General features: G+C 33.7%; 1 protein-coding gene across 1 annotated transcript; it reads right to left on the bottom strand.

Moving 5' to 3' along the window:
- Positions 1–8389: 8389 nt before the first annotated feature.
- LOC133175640 (uncharacterized) lies at positions 8390–13211 on the bottom strand. Its single transcript, XM_061310754.1, has 5 exons — positions 13193–13211; positions 11559–11834; positions 10231–10626; positions 9730–10046; positions 8390–8407 (listed from the first exon to the last, which is right to left on the bottom strand). The coding sequence occupies exons 1-5, from the start codon at positions 13209–13211 to the stop codon at positions 8390–8392; spliced, it is 1026 nt and encodes a 341-aa protein (XP_061166738.1).
- Between the last annotated feature and the right edge of the window lie 6245 nt (positions 13212–19456).

Genomic DNA, 19456 nt, shown 5'->3' with positions numbered 1-19456 from the left:
AAAGTACACTCATAAACTGCGCACCTCACCAACATATCTTGGCACACTTACTGGGTGACGTGTACAGTACCCGTATGTTTAAAAACGAAAGTAAATACAGATACTTTAATCAATGATTTAGGTACCCCTTCTTAAAAAACAAAATGCCCCTCTATTCCAAAATTGACTTTTTTAGAAGATGAGTAAATATTGCTGTATTCATTGCTTTGATAAATATTGTGAAAGATGGGAATGCATAATGACATATTTTTGCTCACAAATTATTTTTTAAAGATTATGTCAACATTCAGCATAGCTATATTCACTTGCATGCAAAATATATACTGAGAAGAATTATGAATTTTTCCGAAAATATCTAATGGTTCCTATTTGTGAATTCAAAAATGCAAATGGAGCCATGTTTGCGATTGTCGACACGCATTTAAGCCAGAATGTCTACAATGAAATATACTCTTCAAAGAAAGAAACACATTTAATAAAATTTTAGCGTCACAGTTCAAGTTAAGTAAAGATTGATTGATTGTATGATGTTTTACGTCCCGTTCGAGAATTTTTCACTCATATAGAGACGTCACCATATACCGGTGAAGGGCTTCAAATTTAGACCTTTACTCGGCACTCAGGGCCATTGAGCAGTGAGGGTTTTTTTTTATCGTGCCAACGCCTACCGTTGCACGGGGCATCGGTTTTTAAGGTCCCATCCGAAAGGCCCACAACTTTCACTTCAAAGTGCCGAGCGATTGGCGAAGGATCAGCTGATACCTATTTTTATTTTCAGCTTACGTCAGTCGCGACCGTGATTCGAACACACGACCTTCCGATCACGGAGGTCATTAAAGATCAATATTTGGTATGAAATGATAGCCTAAAACGTCATCCCAACGTTCGCAAATGAGTGTATAAAAACTGTATGGGAATGCTTTCTCACTCAAAATTTAAAGCTTTGGTCAGCTGTTGCAGAGTCTGGGGATGCAATTGTCTTTGACGGATATGCCTATCATTTTGTCCAATGCATGCTACTTGGGGTGTGAATCTGGCGATTAAGAAGGCCAAGACAGAACAAGATGCTGTGGCTTTGCAAGAATGCGCTTGTCAAACAAGCCGTATGTGGCTGTGTATTGTCAGATTGAAATATGGCTCCAGGATTATTGGAAAGACATGTGCAGGTAGGACATTGCAAGAGTACAGCTTTCTGTCAGTCCTTTGAATATGAACCAAATTAGTCCCACTTGTATATCATACTATTTTTCACATCATTACACTACTACCGCCAAATCTAATCAACCTCCCGGAGCAGTTTTTATTAAAACTTTTATTACGAAGCTTATGCACTCTTACATCAGGCTTTGCAATAAACATTTTGGACTAGTATCTAAACCAAACTGTTCAGCGATGTTGCTGTGGCTATAATCCGTTGGTCTAATACATTTGAAGTCGATATTTGTGGTGTTGTGGAGTCAGAACAATGACACGAATAAGTCCTCTGATGATAATTCCACCATCTGGTACACAATCGCAAACGGTCTTGTTAGAGATTCTGTGCACTTCATGGATACATGTAGCTAATGCTGTAGACAACGTCAATGTGAAACATTGATAAATATTAGGTAAACCACTGCAGCGACCCTGTACAGTTGATGTCACGCGTAGTCGGCCATATATTTGGCGATCATTTGTTGTATCATGCTGTTGGTATCTATTTGATCGGTTAGATATGATGCTTTGTGTAACATTAAAACCCCTTGCAAGTGTAGACACGTGTGGTACACATGTTTCCAGTCGCCAGATTTCCTTCTTTCTTGCGATATGCAGCATTTAGATGCAGCATTTTTAAATGGAAGATTTTCAGAAGATGCAGCATTTTTATATGGAAGATTTTCAGAAGAAAAAAAAAAGGGGCAAAATATGAATCCCAGCTTTTGCTAGCCCTAGATGGTACCTGAACGATGTGGATCAGAAACCGACAAAATATAGGATTTTTCCTATTATGCGTTTCTTTTTTTTAAACAGTTTATGAAGACAACGAAATAATAATCAAGCTCAAAAGTCCATTGAAACAATACAAATTTGGAGCAGAGCAAACAAGGACCTTTAAAAGCATTAGAGGTGGTATCAAGTGCCACGGAGGAGTAAGCATCCCCTAGCTGTCGACCAGTCACCTCCGCCATGTGCGTCATTGTCATGATCGGGCAAACGGAAAAATCCGTAGAGAATTCAGTGGCCGAAAACCGTCAGTCAATATTTGACTTTATGGTAGATTGTATTTCTAACAAAGCCGTTGTATTTATCATAGAATTTGTCAAATGTTGACTTTAAACTGGATTGTTGCTATCCTAGTTTAATCAACTTATTTGTCAATAGCTTACCTCATTTATGTAATACATGCTCTTGCGTCTCGAATCAACTGTGAGACATAAACTACATATGCAGGTGATAATAGCGTATTGCTATATAAATAAGGGAAGTTAACAATAGAAAAATTTAAGTCATCACGTTTATCTTAAAGTTATGTTGTTAGTTAACACTAAAACGTCTTTTTCTAGTGAAATATAAAATAGTAAAAATAGTAAAAAGCTTGAAGTTCTAAACATATTTATCGTCTTTATACATAGCTAAAAACCATTAACTGTAATAATTTTACTAAATCTTTATCTTAGGTAAATCTAATTATTTATACAGATGCATGTCAACATCAGTAAGTTGCATGTCAACATATTAAGTTGCAATTTAAAATAAGGAATTTACAACAACAAAAAATATTTGCATAGCGACATACAAGGTTTTTCATAACATATGTTACATTTTTAAAACTAAATATTTTTCTAACTTATCATATTTCTAATACAAACCATATATCATTTCAATCATCATAATTTATCTTGCATTTTTATTCCTTGTGAAAAAGCCACGGAAATCATGGTATTATAATGTTTAATTGTGATATAAACGCCGATGTCATAATTTGAATATTTTTTCGAAATGGATATAAGTTATCAACAAATTGCTGAATTGTAAAGCTGTTTTACCAAGACAAATCCCCAAAATTCATGTAGAAGTTTATGAAAGAAACTGTTACAAAAGAAAAAATGCTTTCTAGGATGCTGTCAGAAGGCACGTAACAAAGTTTTAAAGTTATATGAGTTAAATGGCACATGTCGACATAAACAAGCTACATATGGCAATTTTTGTTCTCAAATGTAGACGATATTTGATGTCTTACGTTAAATTTTCCTAATTTGAATCACTCAGGTGACTTATTGCTATCTGTTTTTCATGTATTTCAACATTTCAACTTATTTTCTGGAACGGTTGAACCAATGTTGGCATATAGCATTTATGTGAAAAGGAAAACGAAAATTCGATAGTCTCTCTGCCCCCCCCCCCCCCCTCCTCCTCGTCTTGAGGGCCTTAGGGGTAGGGCAAACACCATCAAAATTAATGCAACATTCAAAAATTTTCTTTACTTCTGGACATCAAGCAGTCAAGCTGGCATTATTATAATAAGCCAAATTGTGAAGGGTCCGGGGGTTTTGGTGTTAGAGCGGGGCTGTATAAGTCATATGGTGAAAATACATTAATTCTTTGAAGATTTTCCGTGCTCCTAGGTATTTAGCAGACAAGCTGATGCCATGTTTTTATGAGGAAAGGTGCTTCTTCCAAAATTGTAAAAATTATGGCCCGTGGGTCAAGGGTTCTGGTGTTAGGGCGGGGCTCTATTGATCATATACTGAAATGCATTCTTTGAAAAATTAATCTTCTTTTGTGTTCTTAATGTTTAGCAGACAAACGAAGTGCATGACTATGATTAGCAAAGATTCCTCTTCGCAATAATTTAGCTATGAAGTTTTTGATTTCAGTAAGTGTAATAAAACAGTTTAGGAGGAGAATTTAAAAAAAAAGATATGGATAATCGATCAAATGTCTTCTTTAAAAGATAGTTGAAAGACCAATAACTCTTACTTACGTGGTTCTTTCGTGTGGAACACTTTCGCGGTGGATGTAGGAAACGTGTCTGGAGACAATGTGCTGTTGAATACAAAAAGAGACCAAGAAAGAAATTCAGGTGAAATATTTAGCTGACCATATGCCGAATCACGCTAATAAAACTTAAGAGGAGCTAGTCCTCATGTGTTACATTTTTGAAGATATAGTCTAATTTTGTTTTACCCAATCAAATGACGCGTTAAAACGAAAATTAAATTATATAAAAAAAAGTTCCCTACTTTGACAGACACCTCTCTTTAATTAAATAAGACATCATCATGCAATCAAGGGTGGTCATCTGTACATTTTATCTAATTTTTATCATATTTAACTACATCCAAGTGGAAATCAAGTGGAAATTAATGCAGCTTTACAACTTTGATACCATGTGGAGTGGAGACAACTTAAATTCATCGTCTTACATGTAGCTCTTAATTATTTCTAGCAGCTTTGGTAAGACTTGGTAAGACACGAAAAAGAAGACCGTGAGACTTTGTCAGAATGGATTAAGAGCATCAGATGGAAGTGGAAATCTCGCATTAAGCGATAGAGGGGCTGTATGAAAACTATTTATCCCTCTGTCCTTAATAATTCAGAAGTGAAAAGGGAGTTACATTACATAATCAGTATGTACTGGTCCCATCTGACAAAGCTGATAACAACATAGTCTTTGTTTGTAAGGCTCATTTTTTGAATTGTTTTTAGAGGAACTAGGATTTAACTCTGCAGGTGGAAATCCAACAGACACCCATAGCTCCCTTTCTAAGGAGGAAATTCTTCAAAATCATATGTCTGTTTTGGATATTTTTAATATTCCCAACAATCAAAATAAATTTAAATTACCATAACTTTACTGGATTCCTAAACTTCATAAAAATCCTTACAAACAAAGATACATATCGTTTTCTAGTAAATGTTCTTCCAAGCCTCTTCCTTTACTCCTCACTAAAATATTTACTGTAATGAAAGAGAAACTTCAGGAGTACTGTACAACAGTATATTCGAGGAGTGGTGTAAATCAGATGTGGATACTTAAAAACTCCAAGGAACTTTTAGAAAATATGAAATCACAAAATTTTACTTAAATCAAAAACATCAAAACGTACGACTTTTCAACACCTTATACAACCATTCCCAACGATAAATTGAAGTCCAGGCTTTTTGACATCATAAACAACTGCTTTGTCAATAAAAATGAACTCGTAAATATACTTACCTTGTCATTGGTCATTTGCAAAATTATTAAAAAAAACATTCTGATTGTACAAACAGGAACTCTAAAGTTGATATTAAAAAGATGCTTGAATTTCTGATTGACAATATCTCTGCATTTTTGGAGATCAGGTCTTCCAACAATCTGTTGGAATTTCCATGGGTACCAATTGCGCCTCGTTATTAGGAGACTTATTTTTGTATTCATATGAAGCAGAAATTATTAAAATAAAAACTTCTTCATGAGAAGAAGAAAACACTTGCTGTGGCCTTCAACTCGACATTTCGACATATCGATGACGTATTATCAATTAACAATAGTTACTTCCATTTATATGTGGACTCGATATATCCCAGTGAGCCTGAAATAAAGGAAACCACAGAATCTGACACATCTGTTTTATATTTAGATATTTTACTGGGAAAAGACGTTAATTGTAACTTTACAACAAAGCTTTATGATAAACGTGATGACTTCAACTTTTCAATCGTCAACCTCCCTTACTTACGTAGCAATATACCTTTTTCACCTGCATATGGGGTTTATGTCTCTCAGTTGATTCGATACGCAAGAACAAACTCTAAGTATGAACAATTTCAAAAACGAGGCAAGTTATTGAAAAACAAGATGATGAAACAATGATATCAACAGTCATGCTTGAAGTCATCATTTCGCACGTTTTATGTCGATACAATGACCTTGTCAGCACATACAACCTATCATTAAGTCAAATGTTTACGGACGTTTTTCATACTTATTGTTAGGCCATTATCTATACAATGAACTGTCTACGGATTTTTCCGGGGTTTTTTTTTCGATCATGACATCAATAAGAAAAACACGAAAAACCTCAGTAAAGCTTAAGGCCTTTCATTTTATCTTCAGAGGCTTTACAGAATAATTTTGTAAAACCTCTGAAGAGATTTTCCTGTAGCCATTTACCATCTGTGTCATGGTTTACGACTTCTGAATGTCAAATTGTACTTGTCATAATATTTTAACATTTTTTTAAAGAAGAGAACTCTAGAATGGGTCAGTTAAGTATCCTCTTGTAATTAAAAACAAGAGGCCCATGGGCCACATCGCTCACCTGAGCACATTGGCTAGGGGAAAAAAAGCAAAAATCAGTTTAGAATTGAAAAGTTAACGGGGGGGGGGGTTGAATTTTAAACTACCTGATGATGCTTTCATATCAATGTAACAAATGGCATTGCTGTTCCTGAGCAGAAGATTTTTTCCCATATATTCATTTGTAAAAATTTGATCCCCCATTGTGGCCCCACCCTACCCCCGGGGTCTCTCATTTGAACAAATTTCATTCTACACTACCCAAGGATGCCTCCATATCAATTTTACTAATCATGGCTTTTCTGTTCTTGAGAAAAAAAAATTTTCCTATATATTTCTATGTAAAACTTTGATCCCCAATTGTGGCCCCACCCTACCCCCGGGGGTCATGATTTAAACAAACTTGAATCTGCACTACCTGAGGATGCTTCCATATAATTATGACCAATCATGGCTTTTCTGTTCTTAAGAAGATTTTTTAAAATATTTTCCTATATATTTCTATGTAAAACTTTGATCCCCCATTGTGGCCCCACCCTACCCCCGGGGGTCATGATTTGAACAAACTTGAATCTGCACTACCTGAGGATGCTTCCATATAAATATGACCAATCATGGCTTTGCTGTTCTTAAGAAGAAGATTTTTTAAAATATTTTCCTATATATTTCTATGTAAAACTTTGATCCCCCATTGTGGCCCCACCCTACCCCCGGGGGTCATGATTTGAACAAATTTTAATCTGCACTACCTGAGGATGCTTCCATATAAATATGACCAATCATGGCTTTTCTGTTCGTAAGAAGAAGATTTTTAAAAATATTTTCCTATATATTTCTATGTAAAAATTTGATCCCCCATTGTGGCCCCACCCTACCCCCGGGGGGTCATGATTTGAACAAACTTGAATCTGCACTACCTGAGGATGCTGCCATATAAATATGACCAATCATGGCTTTGCTGTTCTTAAGAAGAAGATTTTTAAAGATATTTTCCTATATATTTCTATGTAAAACTTTGATCCCCCATTGTGGCCCCACCCTACCCCCGGAGGTCATGATTTGAACAAACTTGAATATACACTACCTGAGGATGCTTCCATATAATTATGACCAATCATGGCTTTGCTGTTCTTAAGAAGAAGATTTTTAAAGATATTTTCCTATATATTTCTATGTAAAACTTTGATCCCCCATTTTGGCCCTACCCTACCCCCGGGGGTCATGATTTGAACAAACTTATATTTACACTACCTGAGGATGTTTCCACATAAGTTTCATCTTTCCTGGCCCAGTGGTTCTTGAAAAGAAGATTTTTAAATGATGCCATTATTTTTTCACTAATTCCTAATTATCTCCCCTTGAAAGAGAGCGTGGCCCTTCATTTGAACAAACTTGAATCCCCTTTACCCAAGGATAATTTGTGGCAAGTTTGGTTGAATTTGGCCCAGTGGTTCTTGAGAAGAAGTCGAAAATGGGAAAAGTTTACAGACGGACAGACGGACGACGGACAAAAAGTGATCAGAAAAGCTCACTTGAGCCTTCGGCTCAGGTGAGCTAAAAACGGTGAAGATAACGAATAGTAATAAATCTCTATAAAATAGGTGAGATCGGATTCCTAGGAGTAAGCATCCTCTACTGACCGGACACACTCGCCATTAGCCTTATGTATTGATCAGGTAGAAATTACGGAATATGAATTGAAAGAAGTATTATTCGGCATTGTTTACAGATAGACAGACGGACAAACAGACAGCTAGACAGACGGACACCTCATTATCGCATAAGCTCTTCTGGTCTCTGATCAGTAGAGCTAAAAACATTTGGCTATAATCTAGACACAAAATTGAAGTAGTATTACTCTCAAAATCTATCAATTTATTTGCTATCATGTTAAAACTTCTTAATTAGTGCCCCTTCATTAATACATTAACAAAAATTTAATTAGAAAGTATACCAAATGGAAAATTTAAAATTATCACAACATTTGACATCTATTTACATGTATTCAAAATTTCATGGTTTAATGTTCTCTTCTCTTTAAAATATTAGATATACATCTATTTCGTTTAATGATCTAAAAATACATTGTTGCACTTCACAGGGTTTTTTTTCCTTCTACAATTTCTAGAACATGTTTACAACCTATAAAACAATCAACATGAACTTGAAAAGAAAACTATCAGTGAAACTTTTTTTCTTTAGAAAATAGCCAAATGACGTTCTTTGTTTTAATGCACAATAAGAGTCTCTATTTTAAGGGGAAAAAAACTACACTGCTATTTTTATGAAATAAGTTTTTACTGAAAATACTGTATGAACAGTAGATATAAGCTGTACAATGTGCATATATATGTACGTCATTTACAACATTTTGTAAAGTTGAAGATCAAAACCTTTTTATATGTGGAATTATGTGGAATTCACACTGCACTGCTACTAATACAATTAAAATATAATTTAAAAAGATCTACTAATGCAATTAAAATATCATTGAAAAAGATATACAATAATTCTTTCATGAATAATTATGTATTTTCATTAAAGTACCACTATTTATGATATCACTTGTTTAGGGACCTATCTTAAAGAACTGCAAATAAATATTTTAATATTTTGATCATTTTATTTTACGTAATTGGGAGCCATAAGGACCAGAATGCTTCATCTTTTGACTATTGCTATTGACAGAATGCTTCCTCTTTGATACATTTTGAAATGCATCAATAATCATGATGGAAAGAAGTTTAAAAATGTTCTTAAGACACTAAATTGAAATCAAAGGTAACATTTTTAAAATCAATATTAATAAACAAAGACCTGAGTCCAAATCATTTCTCATTTTATAAAAGTCGCCCTCGTAGTGCAGTGGTTAGAGCGTCTGCTCTAGAGTCGCGGAGTAAGGAGTTGATCCTTACGTTGCGGGTTCGAATCCCATTGCGGGACGTGGAGACCTTCTGATGAGACCATATAAACCGAGGTCCCGTGTCCCAGTAGGTATACTGGCACGAAAAAGATCCCTCACTGCTCAATGGCCCCGAGTGCCAAGTATGTCAAATGTCAAAATTTGTAGCCTTCCACCGGCAAGTGGTGGCGTCTCCATATGAGTGAAAAATTCTCGAGAGGGACGTTAAAAAACAAACAAACAAAAACATTTTATTTAAAAAAAAAATTGGACGAAAGACCAACTCGTTGCTCGCAATGAGATCTGATATCATTCTACATTTTTACAAACTCTTTTGCGAACGTAAAGTATGCACTTGTTCACGAATCAGTGCAGGATGTAAAGTGCATTTCTTTACCATCATTGCTACATTAGGTTCTTAAGAAGTGAAATAAATTTTCTTTCTGTTCTGGAAACCAGAAAAATCGCAAAGATTAGGAATATCGCAAACAGAAGCCCGAGTTTTTGTAAAAAGCAACGGTATCATTCGATAGTTTTTGGTGCCATTTTGCTGAAACTTTACCCTAGCAATATTATGAACATTGATGATGCCTTGCTCTCGTTCGTTTATTTTAGTCACTGTACTGCTGCACTCTCCTGCTTTTAACGCATTCCTGTAATCTGGCGAAATACAGAAGAGTATCCATTTAGCTTTTTCGTAGTTTATGTCTCTCCAACCATGAAGATTCAGTTCTCCTGTTTTTCGGAGCGCATAAAAACTATCACATTTCACAGAAAAATCAAGAGAATCCCCCAATTCCTCACACAATTTCATAATTTCACGTGTGTGTCTCTTACTTTTATCAGAAAATGTCAAATAAATAATTGGCTTTCCTGTATCTGAACAATAAAATAAAACATAATAAATAACATGAATATTGAATAAGAAGCTTGTTATACTATTTTCTGCAATTCTATAAAGAAATTTTGTGATATTTTATTGATATAAAATTTTAGAAATATGGTATTTTTAAAGTTTATTTGCTTTGCCGACAAAACATATGAAAAACCTGTAGTAACTTACTGACTGCAGTGGAACCTCTGCCGTTGCTATAGAGATTACAAAATGACGCTTTTCCGGATATACTACCCTCCTTTAAGCAGTCTTGTCTAAATGGTAGGGACTGAGGTTTTACAGCATAACTTTTATATTTGTTTCTGGTACATTCCCTTCGTTCCGATATTGGATTAAGATTGCTGCAAAATGTAGAAATTTCAGTAGAATTTGTTTGTTGGTTGATAGAAAAATCTGCTGAAGCTTCCTCTCGATCGTTTTCATCCCGAACATAAATTACAGTTTGATTCAAAAGAGTTTTATTCACTGGATGAGAGGAACGATGAATTTCAGACCCAGTACACATAGTGCTAGATTCAGGGGAATAAAATTCTCTTGTCTTGGTCCCTTGTGTTTCCGTATTTCCTTAAAAGAAAAAATTACAGTATGTTATTTTGAGAAAGATGAATCAACAATTTATTAATCTTTCAATGATATGTTTGAAAAATAAATGATTGGTAAAACCTAAAATAGAAGTTCACTATGAAAATATAACAAACATACCGAGTTTTTAAAATCCTATTAAAAAATTAAAAGGGAGAGATTTATCTACAAAACTCAAGGACTAACTATTCAAACAGCAACAACTCGCTAAAGATAGAAATGATTGTTTAAATAGTGCCAATTACTGAACATGTAACCGTAAATTTACTGCAAATATAACTCAGATTATGTAGAACCCTATCAAACAATGAGAGATGTATTCAAATACAAAGTACGTAATCAGGTATTTCATGTTTACGATAATGTGTCAGATATTATACGGGCATATAATATGTATAGCTAATCCTTGTTCTTGTTCATTTATTTCACCCATTCTCCCATTACATTCTTCTGCTTTAAACGCTTTGCTATACTCTGGCAATATATTGGAGAATACCCATTTTTCACAGATATTTTATCTCCAACTACCAGTGTTAATATTCAGTTCTTCTTTTCTGAGCGCATTTTAAAATTATCAAATTTCACAGAAAATCGAAGGAATCCTTAGTTCTTAACGCAATTTATAATTTTCATAATGTCATGCGTATGTCTCTTACTTTTATCGGAAAACGTCAAATTAATAATTGGCTCTCTTGCATCTGAAAGAATACCATAACACAAATTAAATAACATGTAAATGATACTAGACAAACTTGTAATATTATTCTCTGCAATTTCTACAATTCTGATTAAAAAGATAAATTTGTTGCAATCTTTTATCGATATGACTTAGAAGAAATATGATATTCTTCTTGGTCTTATCGGCAAGGGTTGGGATTTTGCAGCGGAACTTTTATATTTGTTTCTGGTATAACCTCCTTGTTCCATTATTTGATCAGGATTACTGGAAAAAAAAAGAATTCCTTGAGATCTTTTTGGTTGGTTTATAGACAAAACAGCTGAAGTTTCTTCAGGTTTGGCTTGATCGATATCATCCCGGACATAAATTACAGTTGCATTCAAAAGAGTTTCATCCGTTGGATGGGAAGAAGGATGAATTTCAGAGCCAGTACATATACTGCTAGGTTCAGGGGATTGGAAATATACACACTCGTCATAAAAATATTTGGTCTCTTTTGCTTCTGTATTTCCTTAAAAGAAAAAAAAAATCATCACTGTATGTTATTTTGAGAAAAATGAATCAACAATTTAACAATCTTTCAATGGTATATTTGAAAAATAAATGATTGCTAAAACCTACAATAGAAGTTCACTATGAAAATATACCGAGTTTTTAAAATCCTATAAAAAAAAAAATAAAAGGAAGATATTTATCTACCAAACTTAAAGACTAACTATTCATATAGCAACAACTCGCTAAAGATTAATAAGTTTGTTTAAACAGTACTAAATACTGAACATGTGAGAGCAAATCTACTGCAAATCTAACTCAAAATATAAAGAACACTAAAGCAGAAAAATCAAACAACGAGAGACGTAATCAAAGGCAAAATACGTAAACGGGTATTCCATATGCATGTTAAACTTTAAAGTTGAACACGATTCGTAAAAGGAATTTGTCCGCCATATTCTTTATTTTTTCATTATATCTGAAGCTCTTATATAAGCCGTTCACTCAGTCACGGTTCAATGCAATCAATTTTCACCTTTGTAGAAGGCGTATGGCATACTACATAGGTATTGTAAAACACTCGGAAGTGACAAACTAACTTTATGCTTCTTCCACGGCAGAAGAAAGTTACCAAGGAAACTTACAACACTTGCACAGGTCAGTGCAATACACAAACACAAATAGACGCAATCTTCAATAAAATGTAAACAAAGGTAATGTAAGGTATTCAGCACGAACACGAGTCATCCATTCCACGCAGGTAACCCTGACAAGAAAGCAGTCAGGTGTAACGAATGCGAAAGATATACCCCGGTGCTGATATCGGAGATAGGAAAATTAAAATGGCGTATGCCTATTTACGAGTCATGTTCAGCGTTAAGGAAGCTCTAACTGTCTGCACAGTGTTTACTTAAGAGTTCAAATTCCAGTGTTGTTTTATGCTTTAAGAGTGACCTGACCTTTCATGTAATATGAAATAAACGAAACTCTGGAACGAATGACACAATTTAAAATAGATTAAAGTATATTTAGCATCATAATAGAGCAAGATAAAGTAATTGAAAACATTATTTTCTTAGTGTAAGTAGACAACATTGGTTTCTAATCACTTAACTGTATTTAAGATTTTTCCAGAAGAACAAGATAAACTCAATATATACACCCTTTATATGCTATAATTGTCCAAAAGTGTATAGAGCTTTCTTAAAGGGTCAAGTATTATACGGGCGTATTTCAAAACTTGTGTAATCTACAATAAAAAAAATAGCAATGTTCACGATTTTAAAATTTAATTGTATATATTTACAGACATATAATTATAATTTGAACTACGTTAGAGATTTATAAATTTAAATCTCTAACTATTGCTATGCTTACCTTGTTGTTGCAAGTCCATGTTTTTCTGCTATGGCGAAACTAACATTTCTCTGAATTACAGGTAATAGTCTAAATTTAAATACACCTCATGTACCCAACTTTTCATTTCGAGTTACCGGGTGAAAAAATGTTGAGTACTGGCCAAGATTTTAATCATGCCATTTTCTTTTAATTCTCAAATACGCTTTCTGCAACAAAAAAAAAGAAATAAATCTTCAGTGAAGAACACGGGGTTTAACAAGTAATTTACTTAATCGGAGCGCCTCGACAGTTTCATTGGGAAAAAATGTAGCAAAGTATTTGAAAGCCAAAGAATTTTGCAATTCAAGGGTTGAAACAAATTATCTGTTGATCAATCTGTTACTAATTATCAAATTAGTACAAATCTTTTCTATGTATTTTTTTCCCATGGGTAACAATTGCACCTCGTTATTAGCAGACTTATTTTTATATTCACATGAAGCAGAATTTATTCAAAAACTTCATGACGACAAGGAAACACTTGCTGTGGCCGTCAACTCGACATTTCGATATATCGACGATATTATCAATTAACAATAGTTATTTCCATTCACATGTGGACTCGATATATCCCAGTGAGCCTGAAATAAAGGAAACCACAGAGTCTGACACATCTGTTCTATATTTAGATATTTTACTAGAAAAAGACGTTAATGGTAACCTAACAACAAAGCTTTATGATAAACGTAATAACTTAAACTTTTCAATCGTCAACTTCCCTTACTTATGTAGCAATATACCCTTTTCACCTGCAAAGGGGGTTTATGTCTCTCAGTTGATTCGATACTCAAAAACATGCTCTACGTATGAACAATTTCTAAAAGGTCAAGCTATTGACAAACAAATTGATGAAACAATAATATCAGCTGTCACGTTTGAAGTCATCATTTTGCAAGTTTTATGTCGATACAATGATCCTGTCCGCGCATACAACCTATCATTGAGTCAACTGCTTACTGACGTTTTTCATACTTATTTTTAAGCCATTATTTATACACTGAACTGTCTACGGATTTTTCCGGGTTTCTTTTTTCGATCATGACATGGAGCACACGGCGGGTTTGACCGGTCGGCAGGGGATGCTCACTCCTCCATGGCACCTGATCCTGCCTCTAAATATTGAGGTCCGTGTTTGCTCTTCTCCAAATTTGTATCGTTTCATTGGACTTTCGAGATTAAATACTGTTCGTTATTTTCATATTTCATTGAACCAATTGAACACCTATCTGTTGAAAGTTATTTGCATTTGGTTAAATAGCTTTTAAATGATATATGAAGATAAGTTTTTGTGCAAGTTTAAACATCTCTAGCTTTTGACAGAACACAATATAATTTGGTAAATATAAAAACAAGGATGCTTATAGACTACAAAATTTTTATCAATATCAAATGTAGGACTCCAAAGTGCGATGGGACTCCAAGGACCGATGGTCACGCCAAAGTCCGAAGGTCTGCGCCAAACATGATGGTTAGACACGCAAAAGTCCGATGGTGTGGAAAAACAATTAACATTTGTGATGTTGTAGTACTACTGCGCCAATATGCGATGCCTACCCAATGCAAGATCTTAAATGAATATAAAAAATATTATAGGCGAGGACTAACACTAATCTCTCAGATAGGCTTGACACTTACCCTAATCGGTCGAAAAGTGTGTAAGAACTATAACCTGGATATCTTAGGTGAATGCGAGACTAACCCTAATCAGTCGAATAGATAAGCAAAATCAGTAAAATTGTATGCGAGGACGAATATTGAATTGATGGCTTTTGAATGCAGGACAACGGCGTCAATGATTGACGTTGGAATATTGTGACGTCATAAATGTTGATTGTTTCTCCGCACCATCGAACTGTGGCGTATCGAACCATCGTACTTTAGCGCAGTGCATCTCATAGGAAACGAGCCATTGGACTTTGGCGTGACCAGCGGACTTTGGCGTCCGTACCGACACCAACGGGGTTTGGCGCAGACCATCGGACTTTGGAGTCTTTATCTATCTATCTATCTATCTATCTATCTATCTATCTATCTATATATATATATATATATATATATATATATATATATATATATATATATATATATATATATATATATATATATATATATATATATATATATATATATATATATATATATATCTTTTTCTTCTGGCCATTTACCATCTATATCAATGGTTTTCGACTTTTGAAATGTCAATTTGTACTCGCCATAATATTTTAAATTTATTTGAAAGAGGAGAACTCTAGAACGCGTCAGTTTAGTATCCTCTGGTAATTAAAAAACGGTGAAGATAACGAACAGTAATAAATCTCAAAATTGTTAAAACGTTTTTAATATCAACTTCATAGTACTTGTGTGTACAATCAGAATGCTTTTTAACAAAATAATTTTGCAAATGACCAATGACAAGGTAAGTATATTTACAAGTTCCATTTTTATTGAAAAAGCAACTGTCTATGATGTCAAAAAGCCTGGACTTTAATTTATCGTGGGGAATGGTTGTAGAAAGTGTTGAAAAGACGTACGTTTTGATATTATTGATTTTAGTAAAATTTTGTGATTTCATATTTTCTAAAAGTTCCTTGGAGTTTTTAAGTATCCACATCTGATTTACATCACTTCTCGAATATACTGTTGTACAGTACTCCTGAAGCTTCTCCGTACGGTAATTCAAATTCATTTTGATTGTTGTGAATAGTTAAAAATCTAACTCGAACATATGATTTTGAAAAATATTCTCCTTAGAAAGAGAGCCATTGGTGTAAGTTGGATTTCCACCCTCAGAATTAAATTCTAGTTCCTCTAAAATACAATTCAAATAATGAGCGTTACAAACAAAGACTATGGTGTTACCAGCTTTGTCAGCTGGAACCAGTACATACTGATCGTGTAATCTGTCTAATTCCTTTTCCACTTCTGAATTATTAAAGACAGAAGGATAAATAGTTTTTATACAGCCCCTCAATCGCATAATGCGAGATTTCCACATCCATCTGATGCTCTTAATCCATTCTGACAAAGTCTCACTGTCTTCTTTTTCGTGTCTTACCAAAGCTGCTAGAAATAATTAAAAGCTACATGTAAGACGATGAATTTAGTTGTCTCCACTCCACATGGTATCAAAGTAGTAAAACTGCATTAATTTCCACTTGATTTCCACTTGGATGTAGTTAAATATGATAAAAATCAGATAAAATGTACAGGTTACCACCTTTGATTGCTTTAAGATGTCTTTCTTAATTAAAGAAAGGTGTCTGTAGGGACAGATAAAATGTACAGGTTACCACCTTTGATTGCTTTAAGATGTCTTTCTTAATTAAAGAAAGGTGTCTGTAGGGAACTTTTTTTAATACAACTTAATTTTGGTTGTAACGCGTCATTTGATTGGATGAAAAAATAGACTATATCGTATAATCTGGATTGCCTACGTCACAATGACTTACGTCAAAAACGTACCAATCCGCTTGACGTTATATTTAAATATGTATAATGTACATTTTGAAGGAGAAATTGTCTTATTTTCTACACTTAATGATGGAAAATTAAATTATAAAGAATGAATTAAAAAGCTACCCCAGTTATACTGGTATTACCTGAGTTGGAACAATTTACGCTTTTTTATAAACCTCTTCGCGGTTTATAAAGCGTAAACTGAACCAACCCAGGTTATACAAGTATAACCTGGACAGCTATTAAATTCATTCCTTAAATAAATGGCATTATAACTGGTTTAATTGACATAATTTCCAGTAATTGTTACGTTAAAAATATGTGTAAATATTGTAATATTTATCAGAGAAACCAGTATACGTAGTAGATAAATACTTAAATATCGCAATTACCTCGCGGATATCTAAGTTACTGTCACTATTTTGCGTCAAAGTCGAAAAAGTTATAAATCTCGCACGATTTCCAGGCCATAACTTTTTTTACACTGGTGACAAATGATTCGAACAGTCAGTATATCGAAAGTACAATGTCTTCCTGTGGGTTGAAATCTGAATAGTAGATAGTCTAATTAGAAACGTTGAGTATATTTTCTCATTTTCCAAAAGTAACAATTATCAGAAAGAAATGGTAGAATTCAAAAGGTACCAGTACTAACCTTTATTTCATTTAGATATTTTGTTCGCGCAAGAAATAAGATTCGCAAAGCAATTATTTTTACACCAATTTTCCCCATGGGTTAAGCTATTAGCTTACTCAAGATAAGAGGCGATCGGCAGAAGTTTCCTGTCCACATGGAATGCTTACTCCTCTAGGCGCCTGATATTATCTCCGATGTATCAAAAGTTTAATGTCTTTACTCAATTCTCAGTTTATGTTAATTTGTTTCACTTTGTGGACCTTCAGCATTGCATATCACTGAAACAGAGTCAGTGTTTCACCCATTTCCATAGCATAGCAAGAAAAACAAACCGTTGGATGAGCAAACTAGCTCCATTTTCTACAGATTTTAGGCTTGACAGTTTTGTATAGACATTTTTTTTTATTAAGAAAGAACATATGGAGTATTTGCCATGTTTTTTTTTTCATTATTTAATTTGCTTTGAACTTCCTTGTAAGTGTAAGTCAAAATAAAAAGTAGTGTTGGAAATCATGATGTTCTTTTCTCTGTAATCACATCTCAATTTTATTTTTATTTATTTATTTATTTATTTTTGGTTTCCATATCCTTCGAGCAAGGTATGCAGTAAAAGCCAAAATTTCTCTAATATTTCTGTCATTTATATTAAAAATGTTTGGATGATTTGCTCTAAAAAGACATTGATGGAAAACTAGCAACAACACCTTATGATAAACGAGATCACTTCAACTTTCTATCGTCAAACTCCCCTTTTTTATGAAGAATATCTTTATCATCTGCGTATTGATTTTATGCCCCTAGTTGATTCCATACTCAAGAGCATGTTCTCGTACGAACATTATCTGAAACGAGGCAGGATAATGACAAATAAATTGATTACACAAGGACATCAATAATCTCCTTTAAAGTTAATATTTTGCAAACTCTATGGTGGATACAATGATTTTGTTTGCAAATACAATCTATCGTTAAGTCGAATGTTGACTTACTTTTTTCACACAATTTTTTTAGCTATTACTTCTACACTGAATTATCTACGGATTTTTCCGTTTGCCCGATCATGTCAAGGAGTATACGGCGGGTGTGACTGGTCGGCAGGGGATGCTTACTCCTCTTTGGCATCTGATCCCACTTCTGATGTTTTAGGGGTCCGTGTTTGCTCTACTCACAATTTGTATCGTCCCAGTAGACTTTTGAGTTTGGTTACTGTTCTTTACCTTCATATTTTATCAAAATATACTTTTAACAGACACTTTTTTTGTTTAAAAGTGGTCCAATAAGATCTTAGAATTAGTTCCCCTTTATTTTTCTATAAAGATGTTCTCAAGTTTATAATTTTAAAGTGTTTATGCACGTTTTTAAAAGTATACATGTACGGTACATCAGACTGACCTATGCATTTAGACAAACACGTCGTATCTAAAACATATTTCCTCAAGAATGAAAAATAAATATGTAGGTGATTGAATTAGGTATAGTTAACAATTTATTTATATCCATTTCCTTATAACGAAGAAGTACTTTTAACCGAATTCTATTATAATTACTTTTTTACCTATAATTCATAAGAGAGTGATCGGATAATAAAAAAAAATCCTTATAAGTAAAAATCCTTTATGGCAGAGTTTTTATACCAATTTTTTCTTTGTTTTGTAAACAATTGCACATGGCACATATATTTAAAAATAATAAATAATACATGGAAGTTGAACTTGACGTATTATACTGATTTCTGTCTGAATTTCATTGTTTGTTGAAAGTCTTTCGTTCACAAAATGCATTTCATAACAATGAAAAATATAGTAAATATCATGGCTAGCATACTCTACGCACAGTATATATCAATTTCAACTTGGTTACTGAAATATATACTGTTTAGATAAAGAATCGCATAATAGCAATAATACCCTGAATAATATAAATTAGTTTTGTCATACAATTTTTTAGGTGGATATGATCAATTCGAGCAAAATGCATTATTTTTAGCGCTATTGTTAACTTGATATCCATTCTACAAAAAGATCTGATTTTGCAAAATGCCAAAGTTTGTGCTTTTTTTTTTTTTTTTTTACACTTTTATTTGTTGGTTTCTGATCCACATCCTACAGGTAAAAATGGCTATCAAAAGCTGGGATCATACAAGTAGGACT

The sequence above is a fragment of the Saccostrea echinata genome, unplaced genomic scaffold (genome assembly GCF_033153115.1).
Source record: "Saccostrea echinata isolate AGI-Se365-2 ecotype Australia unplaced genomic scaffold, CSIRO_AGI_Sech_v1 ptg000064l, whole genome shotgun sequence".
Taxonomy (NCBI): domain Eukaryota; kingdom Metazoa; phylum Mollusca; class Bivalvia; order Ostreida; family Ostreidae; genus Saccostrea; species Saccostrea echinata.
Note: the sequence above shows the minus strand (reverse complement) of the source record. Positions and strands in the feature narration are given on the sequence as shown.